Consider the following 20,957-nt stretch of genomic DNA (forward strand, 5'->3'; position numbering starts at 1 on the left):
CCCACGAAATGGCAGAAGAGTGGACCAATATCTGATCAAATATTTACAGCCAGCCTGATTGGCTGGCTCACCTCAAGCAGGTCACCTGGTTAAAAAAAGAAAGAATTGCAAATTCACTTTGCATTTTATCAGTGTTAAGAAGCAACCTAACCAGATATGGTTTCTCCCTCGGGGAAGTTTACCTGAATGTTGGTGATGACGGCATCGGCTTTCCAATTGAAGATGTTGGTTAAACAAATCACCAAGCCTGCCATGTTCACACGAGGTAATCCCACAGGGTTCAAAGTCCACTCACTGGCAGCGATAGTCAAAGGTTTGGGTAGAATGCACCGTTCTATGAACCTTTGGGCCTTCAGGCCATGTCCTCGGGAGTTTGCATTACAGTGAGTTGCAAGATATCAGCTTTTTGGGCGAGTTCGGAAAGTTCTCAAACTCTTTTGTTGCGCAGATGCACACCTCTTTCTCGCCGGTACGTTTCGAAGTATTTTCGGCTTATTTTTGAAGTTTTGTGAGCCATTTTAGGTAACAATCCTTATCTGGCACACACTATGTATTTTATGGTGCACAAACGGACAGTGCCTTTCCTGGGGTTTCTGCCATGCACGCCGAGCATTCTGGGGCGGATTAATTCATTTCAAAAGTGCCTTCATGTAATTCAATCTGTCAGTGCAAGAACTCGTGTACTATGTGCCTTTTGTGTATTGCCATGAGCGGTGATTTCAGAATTTGTCGCAAAAACTATCCTGAAGGAATTAAGTACCATAGGGCCAATGTTCCGAAAGACGTTTTCACTCTGATACAAACCCAATGATTAGCCAAGTGATATGCCCGAGAAACTGTGACCATAAATTCCATTTTAAAATGTCGACCATTTATCTTGGATTTGCACAGAAGTGAGGACAGAGCCAGCACATGAACAAAAATAAACTAATCTTCATAACTCCTACTCAAGTATTTACCAAATCTTCAAACCTAGCATGAATCTAGCATGAATGGGATGATTTTACAGACAGTATTAAAAATCCTTCAATCAAATAAATGAATTAACCACAGATAATTTACATACATCCGTCACGCAGATAAACAAATAATTGCAAAGACCTTAACATTGCCCTTCGTCTCTGCGCAGAGAATTTTAAATGTTGAATGCAAAAGGCAGATAAATAAGCACACACACCAGTGAACATTTGGAGCTCTCTTTGAATATCAACTCTTTCTCCACGAAACGAACCTGGCAGTCTGCAGCTTAAATCCAAAGCACATAGTCTGGGCAGAACCAGAGAAGCGGAGAGACGTACGTAGATTACAGTTTCTGTGATGAAGGTGGCAATCTTTTTCTTGATCCATGAATGCCACCAAGACCTCTTTCTTGATCCTCGCTGCAGCAGAGACACCAGTTCTTGGAGCTCAGTATCAGCCAGTTGGTCATCCTGGTTGCGGTTGTGAACAGCTCCAGTTACAGGTGCTCGACTCACTCATTCGTCCATTCGTGCCCAGCTACGGCTTGCTGCATCTTGCGCTGTCCAGACTTCTGTGTTATGCTGTTCCTGGTTTTCTCTTATAAACTGCTAAGCTTTCACTGCTGTACGGAGGATGCACTTTTATCAGAAAATCAGACAATTGGCGACGCCAGTGTAACCAGAACCTTTCAGACCATTGTCACCTTTATCTCTACCTTTGGCATGTCCAGTAGAGGAGAGCACCGCTGACCCATCTGCACTCTTGGAGAAGTCAATTATGTGTGGTTAGTTAATTTTGAAACGTTTACCCAGCTGGTCTCAAAACAATGATTGCTTCCTCTGCTATCTTTGGAATTGTCAAAGGTGGGGGGAACCCTTCCACTCCCACACCCAGCACATCTCACTCTTAGAGTTTTAAACAAGATCATTTATTTTTAAAAATAGATAGTGCCTCAGCTGTTAAATCTCAGTAATAGTTTTTGATTTTTTTTTTGTTATCCATCAATACAGTTATATTTTTGTATCGAATGTTGTTTGTTTTTATGTAAGGGATGTTGCTTGCTTTCTGTGGCAATCGATTTTGTATCCAGTCTGCTTATTGCCAGGCATTGTTATTCTGAGGTGAACAAATTACTTGTCTGTTACAATTTAGCCTCAATGGCAAGGTGCACAAATGCTCCTGCCTCGACTTTAGTTTTTGTGTTCACAACTCTTGTATTCGCTCCAAAGGTCAACTGCATAGCTCAGTTTTTAATGCATTCACCTATCACTTCCATCCATAGTGGTGTTCAATATTAGGAATTATCCCGTCCTCTGCGCAGCAGGAAATGTGGTTGTGCAATTGTGTGTGTCAGTTTGTCCTTCAATGTCATAATATTCTTAAAATTTGAGCTATTGTCATCAAATTTTAACAAATCCTTATGAAAATACTAGCAAAAAAGCCTGTCCAAATGTCAGACGACACTTCTGTATTTTCATCCTATTCACCCTTGAAAGCTTGGGCTAAAACTGAAATTACATGCAAAAACTTTATGTTGTTACACAAATTGCTCATCCCTTTATTTGTGCGGTGTATACGCAGTAGACCTCTGCAACCCTGATTACATACATGAAGCCAAAACATGCCTAACGCTTATGACGGGTGACCCTTGTGTATTTTCACACAAATCAGCATTAAAAATTCCGGCTAAAACCGAAATTACATTAAAAATTACAAGTTGATCATCCTTATATTTGGGTGGTGTATAGGGCACAGACTGCTGTCATGATCGCTCCCAAAAATAATAATAAAAAATAACCCAGGTAACATACTGTACATCAAGCAAAAATATGCCTACTCCTTATGTGCATATATGATACATCGTGGTTTATAGCTCACTAGATAATACCAATTTCACTGGGCCATGCATGGGCTGACACCTGAGGCCTGAGGCCTATGCGCCTTCACACAATGACGGACGTACGATTTTTTTCAGGTTACAATAATTGCAGGTGGATTCGAGCCAGCGATCCAACCAATGGGGCACACATACATGTATACATAGTCCAAAAACGATTTGGCTTTTATATATACTGTACTAGTATGTTGCCCGTGCTCACGCAGGATTCCAAACGGGGTAGGGATCATTGAGGCAGCAAAAATGCAAATGGAATATTCTGTCATCGAACAGGGAATCTGGGAGCAACAATTCGTATTTATTGCAATCGAAATGCTCTAATGGCAGCGAGTATATTGTGGCGGGCACAAGGGGTAATAATTCCGTGCACCAGTGGGTGGCGCGAGCGCCCAGGCGGGGACCGATGGTACATGCCCCGCCCTTCGACTGATCGGCCACGCCCGGGGACTAGGCGTGGCCTCAGCACATATATGCGGGCTCTAAGCTCAAGCCCGCCCAGTGCTGCAGTTCGAGCTTTCGTAATAAAGACTCTTTTGGTTTTAACAAACGCGTTGTGGCCTACCTCTTTGGCAAGCAAGTTGTGTGCGCAGCACCACACTTCACTGGTGACCCTGATTGGTTCAGCCGTTGCTGACCACCGAACGCGCCATGGCCAACAACGCCGTCGCGGTAAAACTCCCAGAGTTTTGGGAAGCACAGGCCGACGTGTGGTTCGTGCAGGCTGAAGCGCAATTTCAGCTTCGAGGCATAACGGCGGACGAGACCCGTTACTACCACGTGGTCGCCGCCCTCGGGCCCGGCACTGCCGCCCGAGTCGCGTCCATCCTGTGGCACCCGCCGGCCGACCACAAGTACGGGGCGCTCAAACATCTCCTCATCGCCACGTTCGGCCTCACGGAGATCGAACGGGCCGACCGCCTCCTGGACCTTCCCGAACTCGGCGACACATGACCATCCGTGCGGATGGATTATATGCTGTCGCTGTTGGGTGACCAAGCCCCGGATTTCTTATTCCGGGCGCTTTTCCTACGCCAGCTACCTCTACAGGTACGCCTCGCGCTGGCCAGTTCCGACATAAGGGAACCCCGTGCCCTGGCCGTAGAGGCCGACAAGTTCTTTGCGGCTTGCGACACGCGGTCGAGTTATGGTGCTGCCATCGTGGATCCCGGGGCAGAGGCTACAGCGTCCCTCGTGGCCGCTGCCATGCCCCGCCCACCACCACCGCCGCCAAGAACACCGCGGCCGCCGCCACCCCCACCGCCGCAAGCCTGGTGCTACTTCCACGCCAGGTTCGGCCACAAGGCTAAGAAGTGTTGCCCGCCGTGCTCGTTTGACAAGTCGGGAAACGACCGGGCCGGCGCTCGTTAGCGGCCCTGAGCGTCGGCCATTCCGGCAGCCTCCTATTCATCACAGACACCTTGTCTGGGCGCCGTTTCCTCTGCGATACAGGAGCGCAGGTAAGCGTCATCCCCGCCTACACGTCCGACAAGCGAACCGTGGGCTGGGGCCCCGCGTTGCTTGCCGCCAACGGTACACCCATCCGCACGTTCGGGAAGCGCTGCCTCTCCCTGCGGTTCGGAGGGCTGCGCTTTCAATGGTCGTTCGTGACCGCCAGCGTGCCAATGGCATTGCTCGGTGAGGACTTCCTATGTGCGCACGGGTTGTTGGTCGACGTGAAGCGCAGACGGCTCGTCCAGGCCGAAACCTTTAGCTCGCTCGCTTGTTCGCTGAGCAGCTAGTTGAGCGGCTCACTGAGTGGCTCACCGAGCAGCTTGCCAAGCGGCTTGCTGGACGGTTCCGTCCCGGCGAGTTTGGTTTGTACGCTTCCGGCAGCGGACGACTTTACCCGCCTCCTCGCCAGTTTCCCGGCCCTCTCAGCGGTGGCCGTTAAACACGGGGTGGAGCACCACATCCCCACCGTCGGGCCGCCGGTCTATGCCCGGGCACGCCGACTCGAGCCCACGAAGCTCGCGGTGGCGAAAGTGGAGATCGCCACGCTGGAGCGGCTGGGGATCGTGCGGCGCTCCAACAGCGCTTGAGCTTCTCCACTGCACATCATGCCGAAGTCCGGCAGGGAATGGCGGCCGTGCGGGGACTACCGCCGGCTCAACGACGCCACCACCCCCGACCGCTACCCGGTCCCACACATTCAGTACTTTTCCGCCCGGTTGGCCAACACGACCGTGTTTTCGAAGGTGGACCTCATCCGGGGCTACCATCAGGTCCCCGTCCAACCGGACGACGTCCCGAAGACGGCCGTCATTACCCCTTTCGGCCTCTTCGAATTCCTAAGGATGCCCTTCGGGTTGAAGAATGCGGCTCAGGCGTTCCAGCGGCTTGTGGATAGCGTCTTGTGCGACTTACCTTTCCTGTTTGTCTACCTGGACGACATCCTAGTCACGAGCGCGTCCCGGGAGGAGCACTTGCTCCACCTCCGCACGCTTTTCGAACGCCTGGGCCAGCATGGCCTAATCATCAACCCCGCCAAGTGCCGTTTCGGCGTCGCCACCATCGACTTCTTGGGGCACCGCATCACCGAGCACAGGGCCGTCCCTTTACCGGCCAAGGTGGAGGCGGTCAGGGATTTCCCGCGGCCCCGCACGATCAAGGGGCTCCAGGAGTTCCTGGGCATGGTAAACTTTTACCACCGCTTCGTGCCCCACGTCCTCCAGCTCCTCCGCCCCTTGCACGAGGCCCTTCGGGGCAAGCCGGCCAGAGGTGACATCGCATGGTCGGAGCCGATGGCCGCGGCGTTCGCGGGCGCAAAGCTGGCCCTGGCCGACGCCACCATACTGGCGCACCCGGCGCCCGATGCACCGATCGCCCTCACCACCGACGCGTCGGACTACGCGGTGGGCGCGGCGGTGCACGAGCAATGGGTGCGTGGTGCTTGGCAACTGCTGGCGTTTTTCAGCTGGCAGCTTCGCCCGCACGAACGCCGGTACAGCACCTTCGACCGCGAGTTGCTCGGGCTCCACCTGGTGGTCCGACACTTCCGCCATCTGCTGGAGGGCCGCCCGTTCACGGCCGTCGTTGACCACAAGCCCCTTGTGTTCGCGATGGCCAAGGTCGCCGAGCCATGGTCGGCACGGCAGCAGCGCCACCTCTCTGCCGTGTCCGAGTACATGATGGACATCCGTCACGTGGCGGGTAAGGACAACCCAGTGGCGGATAGCCATTTTGTTACTTGAACGTGTCTCCAACCATTTCTTGAACATGCATAGTCCGATTTTGTTTAAAATTGACACAAGCACAGTACATGATGGCCTACATGTGCACCCCACTTTATCTTGCGATCTGATCAAAGATGGCCGACTGATAGACTGGTGGCCATTTTAGTTGCAAAAAAAAAAACAATATTGACCATGTCCTCAACCATTTCTCTGATATGCATTTACTGGTCGTGTTCAAATTTGGCACACAGATAATGAATGATGTGTTACAGTGCACATCATTTTTTGAGATCACATCCAAGATGTCCAACTGGCAGCCATTTTGTTACTTAAACGTGTCCCCAACCATTTATCGGCATGTGTGGACCGATTTTGTTTAAACTTGGCACAAAGTCAATATATGAGAGTATACACATCCAGAAGATTTTGTTTTGTAATCCGACCAAAGATGGTCGACTGACCGCCTTTAACTCCGTACAGCAACATTACTAAAACCACGGGGGCTATGACATTTTTTATCTTTTTCTTCTTGTTTTTCATTACTTTGGCAGTTATTGTATCTGATCCTTGATTTGATTTCAGTCTTTATCTAATATAATGATTATAGAAAGTTCCTATGTTGCATTTCCAACCAGATATATTCACGTTGTGCACTTATGAAGACATTATTGTAGGATTGCAATGTAATCGTGTCAACAAAGGCATTGTAAGTATCTCTGCATATTTTGCATTTCCAGAAATACATTTATGGCCTGTGTTTGTCTGCGTTCATAAATAGTCACATGATCATATCAGCAGCCCTTTGTGTGCTTTGATATCAGAGTTCCTAGCAAAGCTTGAAAAGACAAAGAGAGTACAAACAAGCAAACTGAACAAAGACCAGTGCATGAGAGAATGCCATGGAATGTATTTCAGGCACATCAGTGCATCAACAATTCAAATATCAACAAAGTAATAAAACAGAAAATATTGTCAAGTGAGGGAAACAAAGCATTACAAGTTGGGAACGTTGTTTATTAATTTGAGTTACCGTACTTTTTAGTTTATCAATCTAACGCACTGTTTTTGTATCCTTCTTCTATTTTTGCAGATGTTATTCCAAAGAAGAAACCAACACCAAAGAGCTCATCAACTCAAGGTAATTCAAACAATGGAAATGATGTATATATATATATATATATATATATATATATATATATATATATATATATATATATATATATATATATATATATATTGTAACTATTACAAAGGTAATGGGGCAACACCTGCAAGTTTGCATTGATTATAATTTACCTATTGATTTTTGTCTTTTTGCACTTGTTTTTTGTACTCTGTCAAAGCGCCTGTGGGCTTCTTGAAAAGCGCTATATAAAATAAATGTATTATTATTATTATTATTATTGGAACAATTGCAGGACACATTGAAACTGGGAGTGCAAGAAAGGGTGAAACAGGCATTTATTTGCTACTAATAGAACAGCAAGATGCACTTCACAAGTACAAATATGGTAGCATCTTGGTTCATTTGAAACACGAGGTTAAGAACTTGTATTGGTAAAGCGCCAAAACGCTTTGCTGTAACTAATCAAGGCATGTCATCACCAAACACGTGTTCATTTCCCTATATTTCTGATTGCTTATTTTGGGAACCAATTTTTAGTTTGCCAGAATTTTCTGACAGTTTCGTTGACCTGTCTGTAAGATGATCTTGGTGGGCAATGTGAGAATTCTGGGCTTCCTTGGTGCTATGTGTAGATGTTTATTTACTTTTGGGTTTCTATAACGTTGTCATAGCACTTATCAATGTGTAGGCTTGCTTATTTATTTGTTAAACTATATCATGAACTGTTTTTGTTTTGAAAAGAAAAACTAAAGATAATCATTCATTCATTTTGTATATAGCCTATGTCTGCTGGTTGCATCATTGCTGCGAGTGAGGCTGTGTCGCTAATGCAGTCCCTCTGTAGGTTAGGGCAGGAATTTGGAATTTGTTCAGGGTGCTGATGATAACTTGCCTACTCTTCACAGAGGATACTGTGGCATCTTTATCGTCCACCAACTAATGCCGGCAGATGGGACGCCAAGTTTAACGTCCATCCGAGGGATGGCACACACATTGATGAATCACTCTGTCTGTGAAATATCAGGATGACAGTTTATAGCTGGGTCGGGATTCAAACCAAAATCTACACCAGTTTTTAGCCTTTTTGCATTAGCATCACAGAATGTTTCGGTCAGCACCAACGACGTTGCATTAATTTTTGCTCAAAGATGCAATAACACTGATGGATTAGCTTGTCGCTATGAAGAAGTGTTCTGGCTGACAAGTAAACGTGTTATTTCTTTCAACTGATCCATGCCATATCTGTTCCAGGAAGCCCTCCACAGGTAGTGAAGAGCCCCAACGACCTGCGTGTGCAAGCTGGTAATACTGTATTTTTGGAGTGCTGTTTGGCAGGCACCCCTCCGCTCAGAGGCACCTGGTTCAAATTCAGAAAGGAAGTGAGTGTCTCAAATCACCTCTGAGCACCGTAAAGAATAAATGCTACAAATGATATGAATCAAATCAGCTGTCAATTTATATAGAATCATGTGTTAAGGCATACAAAAGCATTGAAATGTGATTTCCGCAACACACTGCTGTATTTGTGTTACTCCAAAGATGTATCTGCAAGTAATTTTGAGAAACTCCACCTTTTTTGACTGTATGCAGCAGGATTAACCTTTTTAGACTTGGAATTTTCAATGATCGTGATGTCACCGCTCTCCCTTCAAAGCTCAGAATATGTTGTACCATTTTCCTTCAAGGAATAGTTGCTGCAAAACATTTGTTATCAAGGAGTGCAATGGTTAGTCTTGCTACTGAGATGGTTAGTAACAAGGAACATGTAGCAATGGTGGTGACCTAGTTGTGAGGACACCGGACCGGTATCTCATACGATTTGTGGGTTCATATCTGACTGCGAATGCAACAGTCTTTCGGGCCTCCGAAATGCAAGCTAATCCCAGGAAAGTTAATGGCACAATCCAATAGGCAATTAAAAACCCACCAGGCTCACTATTGAACTTCAGGGAGGAGGTTATTTGACATCTGCCCTGATCTATAGTCCACACTTAATGGTTGTCTCATAAATGTTTTTGGGCAATTTGCATTGAGCACAAATATGCTGTCTATAAAAAGGCAGCTCTGCATCGCCACATCCCTCAAATAATTTCTACGTAAAATAGATTGGTTATCTAGTTGTCTGTTTATTATTCGAGATTATTATTTTTACCCTGCACTTGTGAAGTGAAAAGCAGGGTTAAGCAAATGGTTCACTTTGTTTATCTGTCTGTCTGTCTACAGACGTCAGTCTATGATCGAGGATCTACTGAATTTAAATTTAATTTTATATTATGAATACTGTAGAACACGAATCGAAATATGAATTGCAACACGAACCTGCAGTATAGCAGTACTTGGGCTCTGAAATTGGCAAATTGTACAGAATCTCATCCCGATTGAGCATGCGCAGGGAGGAGTAAGGTAGTTGTTTTAGTCTGTCTGCCGGTCTGTCAGTCAAACAAAATTAGAAAATCGTTCCAAACAGGAAACTTACTGTTTTAAGGGAGGTCATAAAGGACACAAACAACAGGCATGGATAACTAATTTAACGTGTTAAATAAGGTGGTGTAAGAGACGGTGTATCAATGTCAGTAGACTTCCGAAAAGAGTTTTTTTTTCTACAGCCGTTAAAACCTTTATTTTATTTCAAAGAATGTACCTGCCGAGACGGGAAGGGTGCCTGATGGGGCTCAAAAAATTGCACAGATTGACAACCGTGAGACTAGCTCAGTACGTGAAAAGTTCACTGCGGAATCTAATTTGTATGAAAACACGAAGACGGCGAACCACAAAAAGTATTTCGAAAGACAGGTGTGAATAGAAGATATGTCACACATGAAACTGGAACAGCAACAAATACAGCCCCAACAATTTGAAACAAGAGAAAAGAAAAATATAAAGCAAAATATCAACAGATATACACTGACAACTGGGTGAAAGACAAAAGAGCAGGGAGGTACAAAAGAAGAATTCAACAGACTGTGCATAGACAAAGCAGACTTATTGGAATGGCTAGGAAGAGATCAGCTCAACTGGAATGGAGAATGAATCATTATAAATGCCCAAAGACTACACCAATGGATTTAAGAAAATGGTGGGACTGAATCAATCGAACAAGTGTAGATTCTGGAAGGTAGAAACAGAAAGTACGAGTCACCTCCTGTCAGGATGTAAAAAAACAACTCATGTCAGAACAGCTGTACACACAAAGGCAGTAATCCACTTTATAGAGCAATTTGTAGCACATCTGAAAAACTTTGATATCCCAGTTCCAGAAAACTCGTGGAAACATGAACCAAAAACAACTAGAAAGAGCAGAGATTGCAGACCCTCGCCATGACGTGTTTTCAGTGGTTTTTATGGCTTTTGCGTTAAAACAAATATGGCGGCCGAACCACGTGACCGATGACATCATCACTAAAAAAAAAAATCTCCACCAAATTATCCCTAGATGATGCTCGAGAAATTTAATCTTGATCGGATGAAGTTTTGTACTTGTCGAATTATGACATCATAATGAAGGCAATTATGACATCATCATTAAAATGTTATTCCACATGGAGAGTTCTTTACAATGAGCCATGTCTCAATTTTTTCTATGCAGCGCTTTCAGAGATATAGAAGTGCAATTTTTAAAGGTTTTTCCAAGATGGCGGCCGAACCACGTGACCGATGACGTCATCATTTTTTTTTTCTCCGCCAGTTTATGCCCACATGACGTCCAATAAATTTCATTTTGATAGGAAGAAGTTTTGTACTTGTTGAATTATGATGTCATAATGGAGGCACATATGACATCATGATTAACATATTTTATTCCCCATGGAGAGTTCTTTACAATGAGCCACGTCTCAATTTTTTATATGCAGCGCTTTCGGAGATATAGAGGTGATTTTTTTTCGGTTTTTCCAATATAGCGGCCAAACCACGTGACATATGACGTCATAATTATCATAAAAATTATACAAGTGGAGTTGCACCTATGGTGAAAATTTCCTGTCAATCGGACCAACGGTTGCAGAGAAAATCATTTATTCTGTGCGGACAAACAAACAAACAAACAAACAGAGACAAACAAAGACCAACGGACTCAAATACAATACCCTCTCCTCAGGCGAGGGTAATAACTGAAAATGAGAAAGTGACGCTCACGTATGACCTAATGATCCCTCATGCGTGAACATAGAAAACAAACCATTGCGACCGGATATAGTAAAGGTACAAAAAAGAAAAGAAGGCATTGCTAATTGAGGTGTCAGACCCCAGCAATTTTGGCATAAACAACGCAAAAATGAAGAAAATGACTAAATACAAAGTCCTCAAAAATGAAGTGAAAACATCGTGGAAACTGGAGAGCGCCATAATTGTACCAGTGATAATTGGAGCAACGGGAATGATAAAAAGAACCTCATGGAGATATTATAAACCTTCCTTAGGAATATTACTACAAATAAACTACAATTGGAAGCTGTCCGAGGAACGGTGACGATCCTGAAAAGAGCCCTCTGAAGAGGGTTCCAGGGATATTGGCAGGACTTGTAGGTAGCTGGTGTGTTAATGGGTGGTGGATTCTGGGGTTGGTGCAGCACATTTTCTCCATATTCTCATAATAAAGGTTTGTTGAAAATTTGATAACAAAAGCTCAAATGGTAAAAAAAAAAGAAAAAAAAAGTTATGGCCTGGACAGACACACCTAAGCTCTTGCAAAACCCTGTCTCCTGCTGTGTGGTGAGACAGGCTAGTTATAGGTAACTATGCCATTCTATAATAGTATGAACAATTGCAGTGTTCAAAAAGTATCCGACCTTTATTTTTCGTGCATAAAAAAAAAGAAGCTAGGGAGGCGTTGATTGGTGCACGTATGTAGGTGATCCTAATGCGCACGCGTGAATTTTTTCCCACCTGCAGAAGCTGTCATTCGACGGCAGACCGCCTATGAGTGAGGACATGTAAGTGAGCGCCGTCAGATTTTCGTTTTTGACAAAATGACGGAAAAACTTGAACAACGCTACTGCATCAAATTTTGTGTAAAGCTTGGCGATTCCCAAGTGGAAACGATCCGCAAGATTCAACACCGTTCATTCCATTATGAAGGAGGATTTGGGCTTCAGGAGAATCTCAGCGAAGTTCGTACCAAAGCTGCTAACGATTGAGCAGAAGCAACTCCGTTTGGAGATCGCACAGGACATGCTGGAGACTGTGAACAGTGATCCCAGCTTCCTCAACACAGTGATCACTGGCGATGAGTCCTGGGTTTATGGGTACGACCCAGAAACCAAGTTGCAGTTTTGATGCAAGTTTGATGAAACACAAAATTTGATGCAGTAGCGTTGTTCAAGTTTTTCCGTCATTTTGTCAAAAACGAAAATCCGACGGCGCTCACTTACATGTCCTCACTCATCGGCGGTCTGCCGTCGAATGACAGCTTCTGCAGGTGGGAAAAAATTCACGCGTGCGCATTAGGATCGCCTACATACGTGCACCAATCAACGCCTCCCTAGCTTCTTTTTTTTTACGCACGAAAAATAAAGGTCGGATACTTTTTGAACACACTACGTATAAAACTGCATCATTTTGAAGGTGTGTATTTTTCCTGCATTCCTAACTCTATCAGATTGAAGCAAGTGGGAGAATCCAAATAGAGACGACAGAAAGGAAGAGCACGTTATCCATTTCGTGTTCACGGCCTGACGACAGTGGGTGCTACACACTGTTGTTGGCAAACAAGTTTGGTACTGTACAGGTTCCAATGAATGTCACCATCGTGGGTGAGTCATGCACGTTAAAGCACGACGGTAGACATTGAGCATTTCATCTACCTTGGTACAATGCCAAGACTCACTCTTTTGTTTCAATCCTGTCTCACTTTCTCTGACAAAGTAATCATTTTTGCCTACAATAAACGACACTATGCCTGCCCAAAACCTTGATAAACTATAGGTCGGTAATTTGTAGATCATGGAAGGTTCCTTTGAAAATGTGCAAACTTTGTCATGTCGACGTTTGTTCATCTCTCATTAACAAATGCGACAATTGGTCACAGAGGGGTGGCACCCTTATGAATCTCTAGCAGATCATATGGACCTGCTGCAGTTGCAACACTGCTGTATCGATGTCTACATTGCATGTAAGACTGTTTTTAGATATTTTAACTTTGCCACTCCTTTAAATTCCCATTTTACAATCCTTATCAGAGCTGAGAGCTGAGAAAGATAGCTATCAGCATCCACCAAGAGTTTATGATATCTCCTCTCTGCTCCACTCTTGCATACCTTTGTCTACAAAGAGGACAGCCATTTCATTTAATTGAAATGATTAGATTACCATCTCTGTATCGAATTATCTTCGGGCAAAGTAAAATTTCAGGCATGCGGGATTCCATCATAGCCTGGTGTTGGCTTAGCGGTTAGGGTGCCGGCTTGGGATCCCAGGATCCTGGGTTCGAATCCCTGTCGATCATTGACTTAACGCCAGGGGGGTTGATCCTTCCGAGGTCAGAAAATTGAGTACCAGCTTGCTGGTAATTCCCTTGTGTCGCAAGAGGCGACTAACAGGGTTGGCGGCAGGAAGGGCATCCGGCCATAAAACATTGCTTCAAAAAAGGGGACCACGGTGCCCAAAAAAGGCCAACCCCTGCTCTGCAGGGAAAAATGGCCTCTGAAGGTGGTTCAGAATTCCATCATGAAGTTTGTTTGAGCAAGGAGAGTTGATGTAGCCGACTCCACTCTATCACCTGGGCTGGTACAAAATGATAAACCTTTGTGTAAAGATGCACTTTCAATTGTCATCAGCCATGCATTAGAGATACCGAGAACCCACTGATGATAACCTAACGGTAGGTTCAATGGTGCTACCTTTTAACTGCACAAACATGCTCTCGGGCAACATTTGTCAGTCTCTCTTCTTCCTTAGGCATACCTTGTGCTCCAGATTTCATGCTTTGCCATAAAAAAATTGACAAAACTTGGAAATTGGAACTGTCTGCAAGTCTGCAGTGCTTTTCATAATTTGCTGTGCTTCCTCCTCCAACATTGGTGACCAGAAAATGTGGGAACAGAGGAGTGTTGTGTATTGTTCATTCATTGGTGATTACAGCAGAGAATGACTCACAAGGATTTCTTCTTCTCCCATAACATTTTCCTGTAAAATGCCTGCAAGTCTTTGGCTGCATTCGGCCCACAATTTTCACTGGTAAATACAGTATGAGAAGCAGTCTGTAGTTGGGAAGTGGATGCAAACTTACATTTCAAACAGCTCTGACCTGATAACGGGGAGTTGAGTCACTCGATCAGGATTGGGTTATTTAGATTTTAGTACATATCAGTCCATGTACAGGCACAGTCCAAGCTCTTCCGTCCTCCCAGCCGTGGGGATGTCACACCATCTCCCAAGCCAATGTGATATAGAGGGTTGGCGTATTGTCACATTACGTGTTATGCTCGCTTGGTGAAAGTGTCATTATTTCATGTTTTTACATAATTTTGAGTGTGACGAGTCGTTGACTTCCCTACCGTACTGCATTCTAATGTTTGGGTCGATTTGGGAGAGATATAGTGTTTGCATGAAGACATTTTGTTTCCTGGATGGACAAGAATTGCCTTTTCTGTATCTTACCTTTGTTGTGTTTCCTTGTATTTCCATGAAACCAGTGATTTTCCTTTTTATTTTGTTTTATTGCTTTTATTCAGGATATTGACAATTTTCAACTTCTTTTCTCAACCACTTGCATCCTGCAGATCGCCCAGAGCCTCCAGCAGGCAAGCCATGTGTGTCGGATGTCCGCAGCACATCACTAACACTGTCTTGGTATGGCCCAACTTATGATGGGGGTAGTACTGTTCAGAGCTACCTAGTGGAGCAGCAGCGACTCGACAAGAGTGAGGAACAGTGGCAACCTGTCACTTCAACTTGCCACAGTACATCATACCTCCTGCAAGAACTTGAAGCTCCTGCTCGTTATTGTTTTCGTGTGCGAGCCCGTAATGAGCATGGCTTGAGTGAACCAGGATTGGAGTCGGACCCGGTGGACATGGCCGAGAGCCAAGGTATGGGAATGTTTCTTTTAGTTCTTTTTGCCAATACTGGTACTTTTGGCCATGACAATCGGTTGCATTGTTCCTTTTCACAGGTAGTTTGTAGATTTGCAGGTAGTTTAATTTTGTCAAATGCTTTGTTGGTCAGGCCAGGTTTGCTTTTTCAGTCAAAATTTCTGTCCCATTTGAAGTTTTAGGATGCTGCAAAGGTTGGCTAGGTTTATTTTCAATTGTAGATATGAGAGAATGTAGTATACTGCCAGAGCTAACATATCACCTTAACAATTCAATCAGGACCACTTTTTTCCCCTTTTAGATTATTCCTTATATACTCTGCATAAAAAAACTGAAAATGTAGAATTGATCATTTAATTGTTGAAGGACTATTTCAGGGTTCATTCCAAGTACCCTTTTGGCATGAGGGATGTGCAGAACACCTGACTGCAAGTTTCCACGTAACATAATTGCCTCATGCATGATCATTCAGCATGTGCAACTCTTGCACCCTCAGGTTTTTAGAGGTGATACGAGGCATTCTGAGCAAATTGAAGGCACCAGCAAGTGCATCATGCAAAAAACACATTGATTACATTCTTTACCGATCCATTACAATGCCAAATCTGCAGAAAATGAGAGGAATCAAATCATTGGATACGTTCATGCAGTGCCTTCCATTATCCATGTTGCAAGGCTCTTTAACGTGTGGCGAGGAACTGTTTATGACCTCAGAAGATGTCATCAACCTTCTGGATCAATAATAGATTTGCCAAAGAAGTGGGTGTCTCAGAATAAACACTTATGCTCAGGACCGATACATTTACTGTACATGACCCCATATATGCAATGGGTTTCAAACAGCCCAGAGTACCATAAACACATTCCCAGGACCTCACAAGATAAGTGTCCATGCTCATCGTCTTGTTCAGTGTCCAACACCTGCACTGCAATACATCCAAGCACACTTGCAGTGGTCAAATCAGCATGTCCGATGGACACGGAGGCAATGGGGAAGTGTTATTTTTAGTGACTAATCCAGCTTTCTCCTTGAAGAGGCATGATGACTGTGCACATGTCTCTAGTCTGTGTCGAGGAAGCTGTAAATTTTGATGTGGAAGTCTCATGATGTGTGATGGTATTGCTGGAACCTTTCACACCAACTTCATCCGTATCCATGGCAATCTGATGGCAGATAAATACATTATTGAGATATTGCAGCAACATATGTTACCTACCCTTCAACAACATGGTCCAGGTGTCATCTTCATACACGACAATGCTCCAGCTCATAAGGCCTTCCGAACAGCAACATTCTTGTGAATGCCAATGTTAATGTTATGAAACCCTGGCCTGCCATCTTTCAAGATTTAAATCCAATTGAAGATCTCTGGGATATCATTGATCGTCACATTTGAACATTGCCAAGACAGCCACAGAGCCTCGATGAGCTGGATGAGGAACTGATTCGGGGCATGAAATGTCATTTGTCAGGTTCAGATTTGAGTGCTCATACGGTCAATGCAATGACGGTACAATGCAGTGATTCCTGCTGGAGGTGGACACACCCAGTATTGAGGTTGTTACTTATACATTGGATCCCTGTCTGAAAACATTTGCCACAACGCAGCATTCTGTGATTAGGTCACAATGAAATGAACACACAATGATTCAGCATTTATTTCCATCAGAGGTTTGCACCTCATCTATGTCACAAACATCACGTGATCAGTTTTTTATGATGTAGACTGTAGAGCATACATCTTGCTTCATTTGGTAATTAAATTGTCATTGTATTGCTTATTTTCGTTTGTTAAGCTGCTGTATATCATATTGTAGAAAATATCTCAAGTATATTTTGATGTCTTTCTTCAGATTTCTCTGGCGTTTTTAATTTGTTGAAGATGTGCCAGTCTTAAAACTTGCTGAACTCTTACAGTGCTGTACTTGTTGTAAAAAGTCAAATCCACAACATTGTCCTAATGGTAGGTTTAATTCGAATTCGATCTCTGGCAACACCTGTAATATATAATCAAGCCATATATCAGGATTACATAATCATGGAGGAGTCCAGCAATTATCAATCAATGCAAGCAAGCCTGGAACATCTAGATATATGCACCATTCGAGTATATGCTGTCACACAGATTATATGTCACAGGAATGATTCGGAGCGGTGATCGTCCGAGTTCTTATAGACGCCTCTCAGTGGTTGGAGAGAGCATAACACCTGGGTTCAACTTAGATACAATTTCATTACATTCTCCCCACCATTAAAACTACACTTCCGCTAAGGCAGGTATAAAGCTAGCAGCATATATCAGTAGAATAATAGCAGTGAGCAGCAGTTGTCCGTCCATGTCAGTCGGTCCAACCATAGCGGTCGGGGCGGCGAATCTCCCTACCGGCACGGGTCCGGAAACTACCAGGTACTACATCCCCAAGACCGGAGTCCCCTGCGTCGGAGTAGCCGCCTAAGTCAGGTGACGGAGGTGGCACCACAGGGCCGACAGGTTGGGGAGCATTTAGCGGTGAGGAGGCCGGCAGATACTCCACAGGCGGATCAACGGGAGAGTCCATGGACTCGTAAACTGGTTCGTCAATTTCCCCGCAAGGGGCCAGGTGGCGTACGGAGACTGCTGACTCGCGTCCATCAGACATCAACACACGAGCGTGCTTGGGATTAGCCTGGAGTACATGCACCTTATCCACTAGTGGGTCATACTTACTCATGCGAACTGCATGTTTGAGGAAAGCCGGTCCCGGCTCAGCAAGCCAACTAGGTAAAGATCGGGTACTACCCGAACTAATCGGGTGATCCGTTCGTGGGGAGTTTGATTGGTAGCCATACACAATAAAGTCCTGATCGAGTTCAGTGCCACGGGTAGCGACCAAGCCCATTTGTCTAGGCCTCGGCCGAGGGACTTAAGACTCAGCGTAACGGCTCTCCATATAATACCATTGAAGCGTTGGACCTGTCCATTCGCCTGCGGTCTATACAGAGTGGTATAGCTAGAAGCAACATTATGCTGGAGTAAGAAGTTCCTCACTTCCTGGGACAGGAACAACGCGCCTCGATCGGTATGCACGTAGGCCGGATTCGCAAACATAGAAAACAAGTTCTGCAGGCAACGGATAACCGTGGCAGCTGTCATATCTATGCACGGGAAAGCAAAAGGGAATCTCGAGAACTCATCAACGATCGTGAGTAGATAACGAGAGTTACTCGAAGCCGGTGACGCCGGCAGTGGTCCTTTGAAATCCATTGCCAATCTCTCCCACGGCCTAGTGGCTCGGACCAGCGTTCCCATAGGAGGGTTGTAGAAACGCGGTTTGAGTTCAGCACATACAGAGCAAGTGCGACAGATCTTACGAATATCCTCAACCGAGTAGGGCAAGTTACGACTGCGCACAAAATGAGCGAAACGTGTCACCCCGGGATGGCACAAGGTGTCGTGCAAAACGCGCAGGTCCTCAAAAGATGTGAGGCTCGCACACGTCGCCGGCCGCGATAAAGCATCGGCAACCAAGTTATCCCTCCCAGAGCGATATTTGATTGTGTAGCAGAAATCGGCGAGCTCAATCCGCCAGCGAGTGATTTTCTCATTCTTAATGCGTTGAGCATGCTGGGTGTCGTACATAAAAGCAACGCTCTGTTGGTCCGTGATAATTTGGAAGCATCGTCCGAGCAAATAGGGACGCCAACGCCTGATCGACTCGACGATGGCATACGCCTGCTTTTCGACAGACGAATGTCTCCGCTCAGCGGAGGAGAGAGTCCGTGAAAAGAAGGCCACAGGGCGCCCCCCTTGAGAGAGAGTTACAGCTATCGCATGATCCGACGTATCGTTTTCCAAAACAAAGGATTTATTTTCGTCAATCGTCGCCACAGTGGCGCCAGCGATGTCGGACTTAAGGCTATGAAAAACGGCCTTGGCAGCAAGGCTCATGGGGAACGCTTCGCAGTCCACAAGTGGGTGGAGCTTCGCGGAGAAATTTTGTACCCACTTGGAATAATGAGCGAACAGCCCGAGAGCACGCTTCAACGAAGCACGATCGCAGGGCGGGGCCATGTCGAGCAAGGGTCGCAGACGCTCCTTATCCGGAGCGACTGAGCCGTGGGTCACAGTGTACCCCAGGAGATCTATCGTGCGAGCAGAGTAGCGACATTTAGCCTCATTCATAGTCAAGCGATACCTCTGCACGACCTCGAGGAAGCGCTTCAGATTAGCATCATGATGTTCCTGGTCATACCTGCAAACCGTGAGATTATCCAGATAAACGAAGACATGGGTCAAGTTCTCCTTAGCGATGAGGTCGTCCTTAGCCCTCTGAAAACACGGGACCCCGTTCGTGACCCCGAAAGGTAGCCGGGTGAACTGGTATAACCTCTGACCTGATTCAAACGCAGTATAGATGCGATCTGCCTAGGAGATGGGGATCTGATGATACGCACTACGTAGATCGAGAGTGCTGTAGACCGAATACTGTGCCACCTGTCGAACCAGGGAGTCCATTCCCGGGAGTGGGTAGGCATCCAGCTGGGTAAACCGATTAATCGTCTGTGAATAGTCAATTACCATACGTTTGCGATGCGATTCGCTTCGTACGACCAGAACTTGGGCCCGGCATGGTGACCGACTAGGTTCTATGATACCTTCCTTTAGTAGCTGCGCCGTTTCTTCCACAATGAATTGCGCGTCAGCTCGTGAGTAGCGTCGCGATTTAACCGCGACAGGTGTACAGTCCGTGGTCATATTGGGGAACAGCGACAATGGCTCAATTTCCATCCCTGCAAGAGCACACACAGCAAGAGTAGAAGTACCACCAAATTCCATTTCCAAACGTCCATGTCGCTTGAGAAAATCATGTCCTAGCAAAACTTCTGCACATAATGCTGGTAAGACCATTAAATGCACATCTGGAAACATTCGACCCTTAACCACAAGCTTCAGTCGACATTCCCCTTTTGTGCTAAGCCATAGCCCCTGAGAGGCCTTAAAGATTCTGCGTCTTGTCCCAAGAATCGGCCATCCATGTTTCTGCACAAGTCGAAAATCAACATAACTATCAGTGGATCCCGTGTCGATTAAAGCATTAGCAAAAATTCCCTCAATCATGAGTGGGATTATCGCACGAGCCAGGCCAGGTGGCCCTGTAGTTATTGAGTCGTCGAGGGGAGGCGCTCGGGCCTCGCGTGTGGATCCAACGCCAGCTAATGTCTTTTGTGCCGTTGAAGTCGTTTGTAGGCCAGTCGTGCCGCCTCCAGAGGGCGCTCGAGCCACGCGTGAAGTTCCCAGCTTTCGTGCCGTTAAAGTAGCTTGTAGATCGTTCGTGCAGCCTCCGGAGGGCGCTCATGCCACGCGCGGAGTTTAGAAGCCAGCATTCGCCGATCGGGTGGCCGATCCCGGAAGTTGGCAGGGTGTCGGAAGAATGCCCGTCAAGGAAGGTCGCACCGCGTACTGAAGTGTTTGCGCCACTTGTTTAGTCGGCACAGCAACTCTCATCAAGGTCGAGCGCTCAGCTCGGGGCCCACGGAGAGGGGCGATCCCATCAAAGTCGGGCGAGGCGCGCTGCTCGTACCGCGGGCTCGGAGATAAGCACATTCATCGTCGAGCGAGCCCGCTTGCCTCGCGATGCTTGGCAAACTTTTGCAAAATGTCCCGTCTTTGAGCACAAATGACACTTCGCGTCCTTAGCTGGACAAACTGACCTGGGATAAATCCGATTCCTGCAGAAATGGCACGTAGCGTTACTTCCTGACGTGGGTCTTGCTGCAGCAGCCACCGTCA

General features: G+C 45.8%; 1 protein-coding gene across 1 annotated transcript in view; it reads left to right on the forward strand.

Moving 5' to 3' along the window:
• MYLK (myosin light chain kinase) overlaps window positions 1-20,957 on the forward strand; it is a gene marked incomplete in the record, with an annotated part of 313,975 nt that overhangs the window by 244,358 nt on the left and 48,660 nt on the right. The window contains 4 exon segments of the mRNA XM_078782291.1: window positions 7,121-7,168; window positions 8,408-8,535; window positions 12,753-12,906; window positions 14,875-15,183. Coding sequence (XP_078638417.1) covers window positions 7,121-7,168; window positions 8,408-8,535; window positions 12,753-12,906; window positions 14,875-15,183 — 639 coding nt within the window.

The sequence above is a fragment of the Myxine glutinosa genome, chromosome 7 (genome assembly GCF_964187855.1).
Source record: "Myxine glutinosa chromosome 7, kmMyxGlut1.1, whole genome shotgun sequence".
Lineage (NCBI taxonomy): Eukaryota > Metazoa > Chordata > Myxini > Myxiniformes > Myxinidae > Myxine > Myxine glutinosa.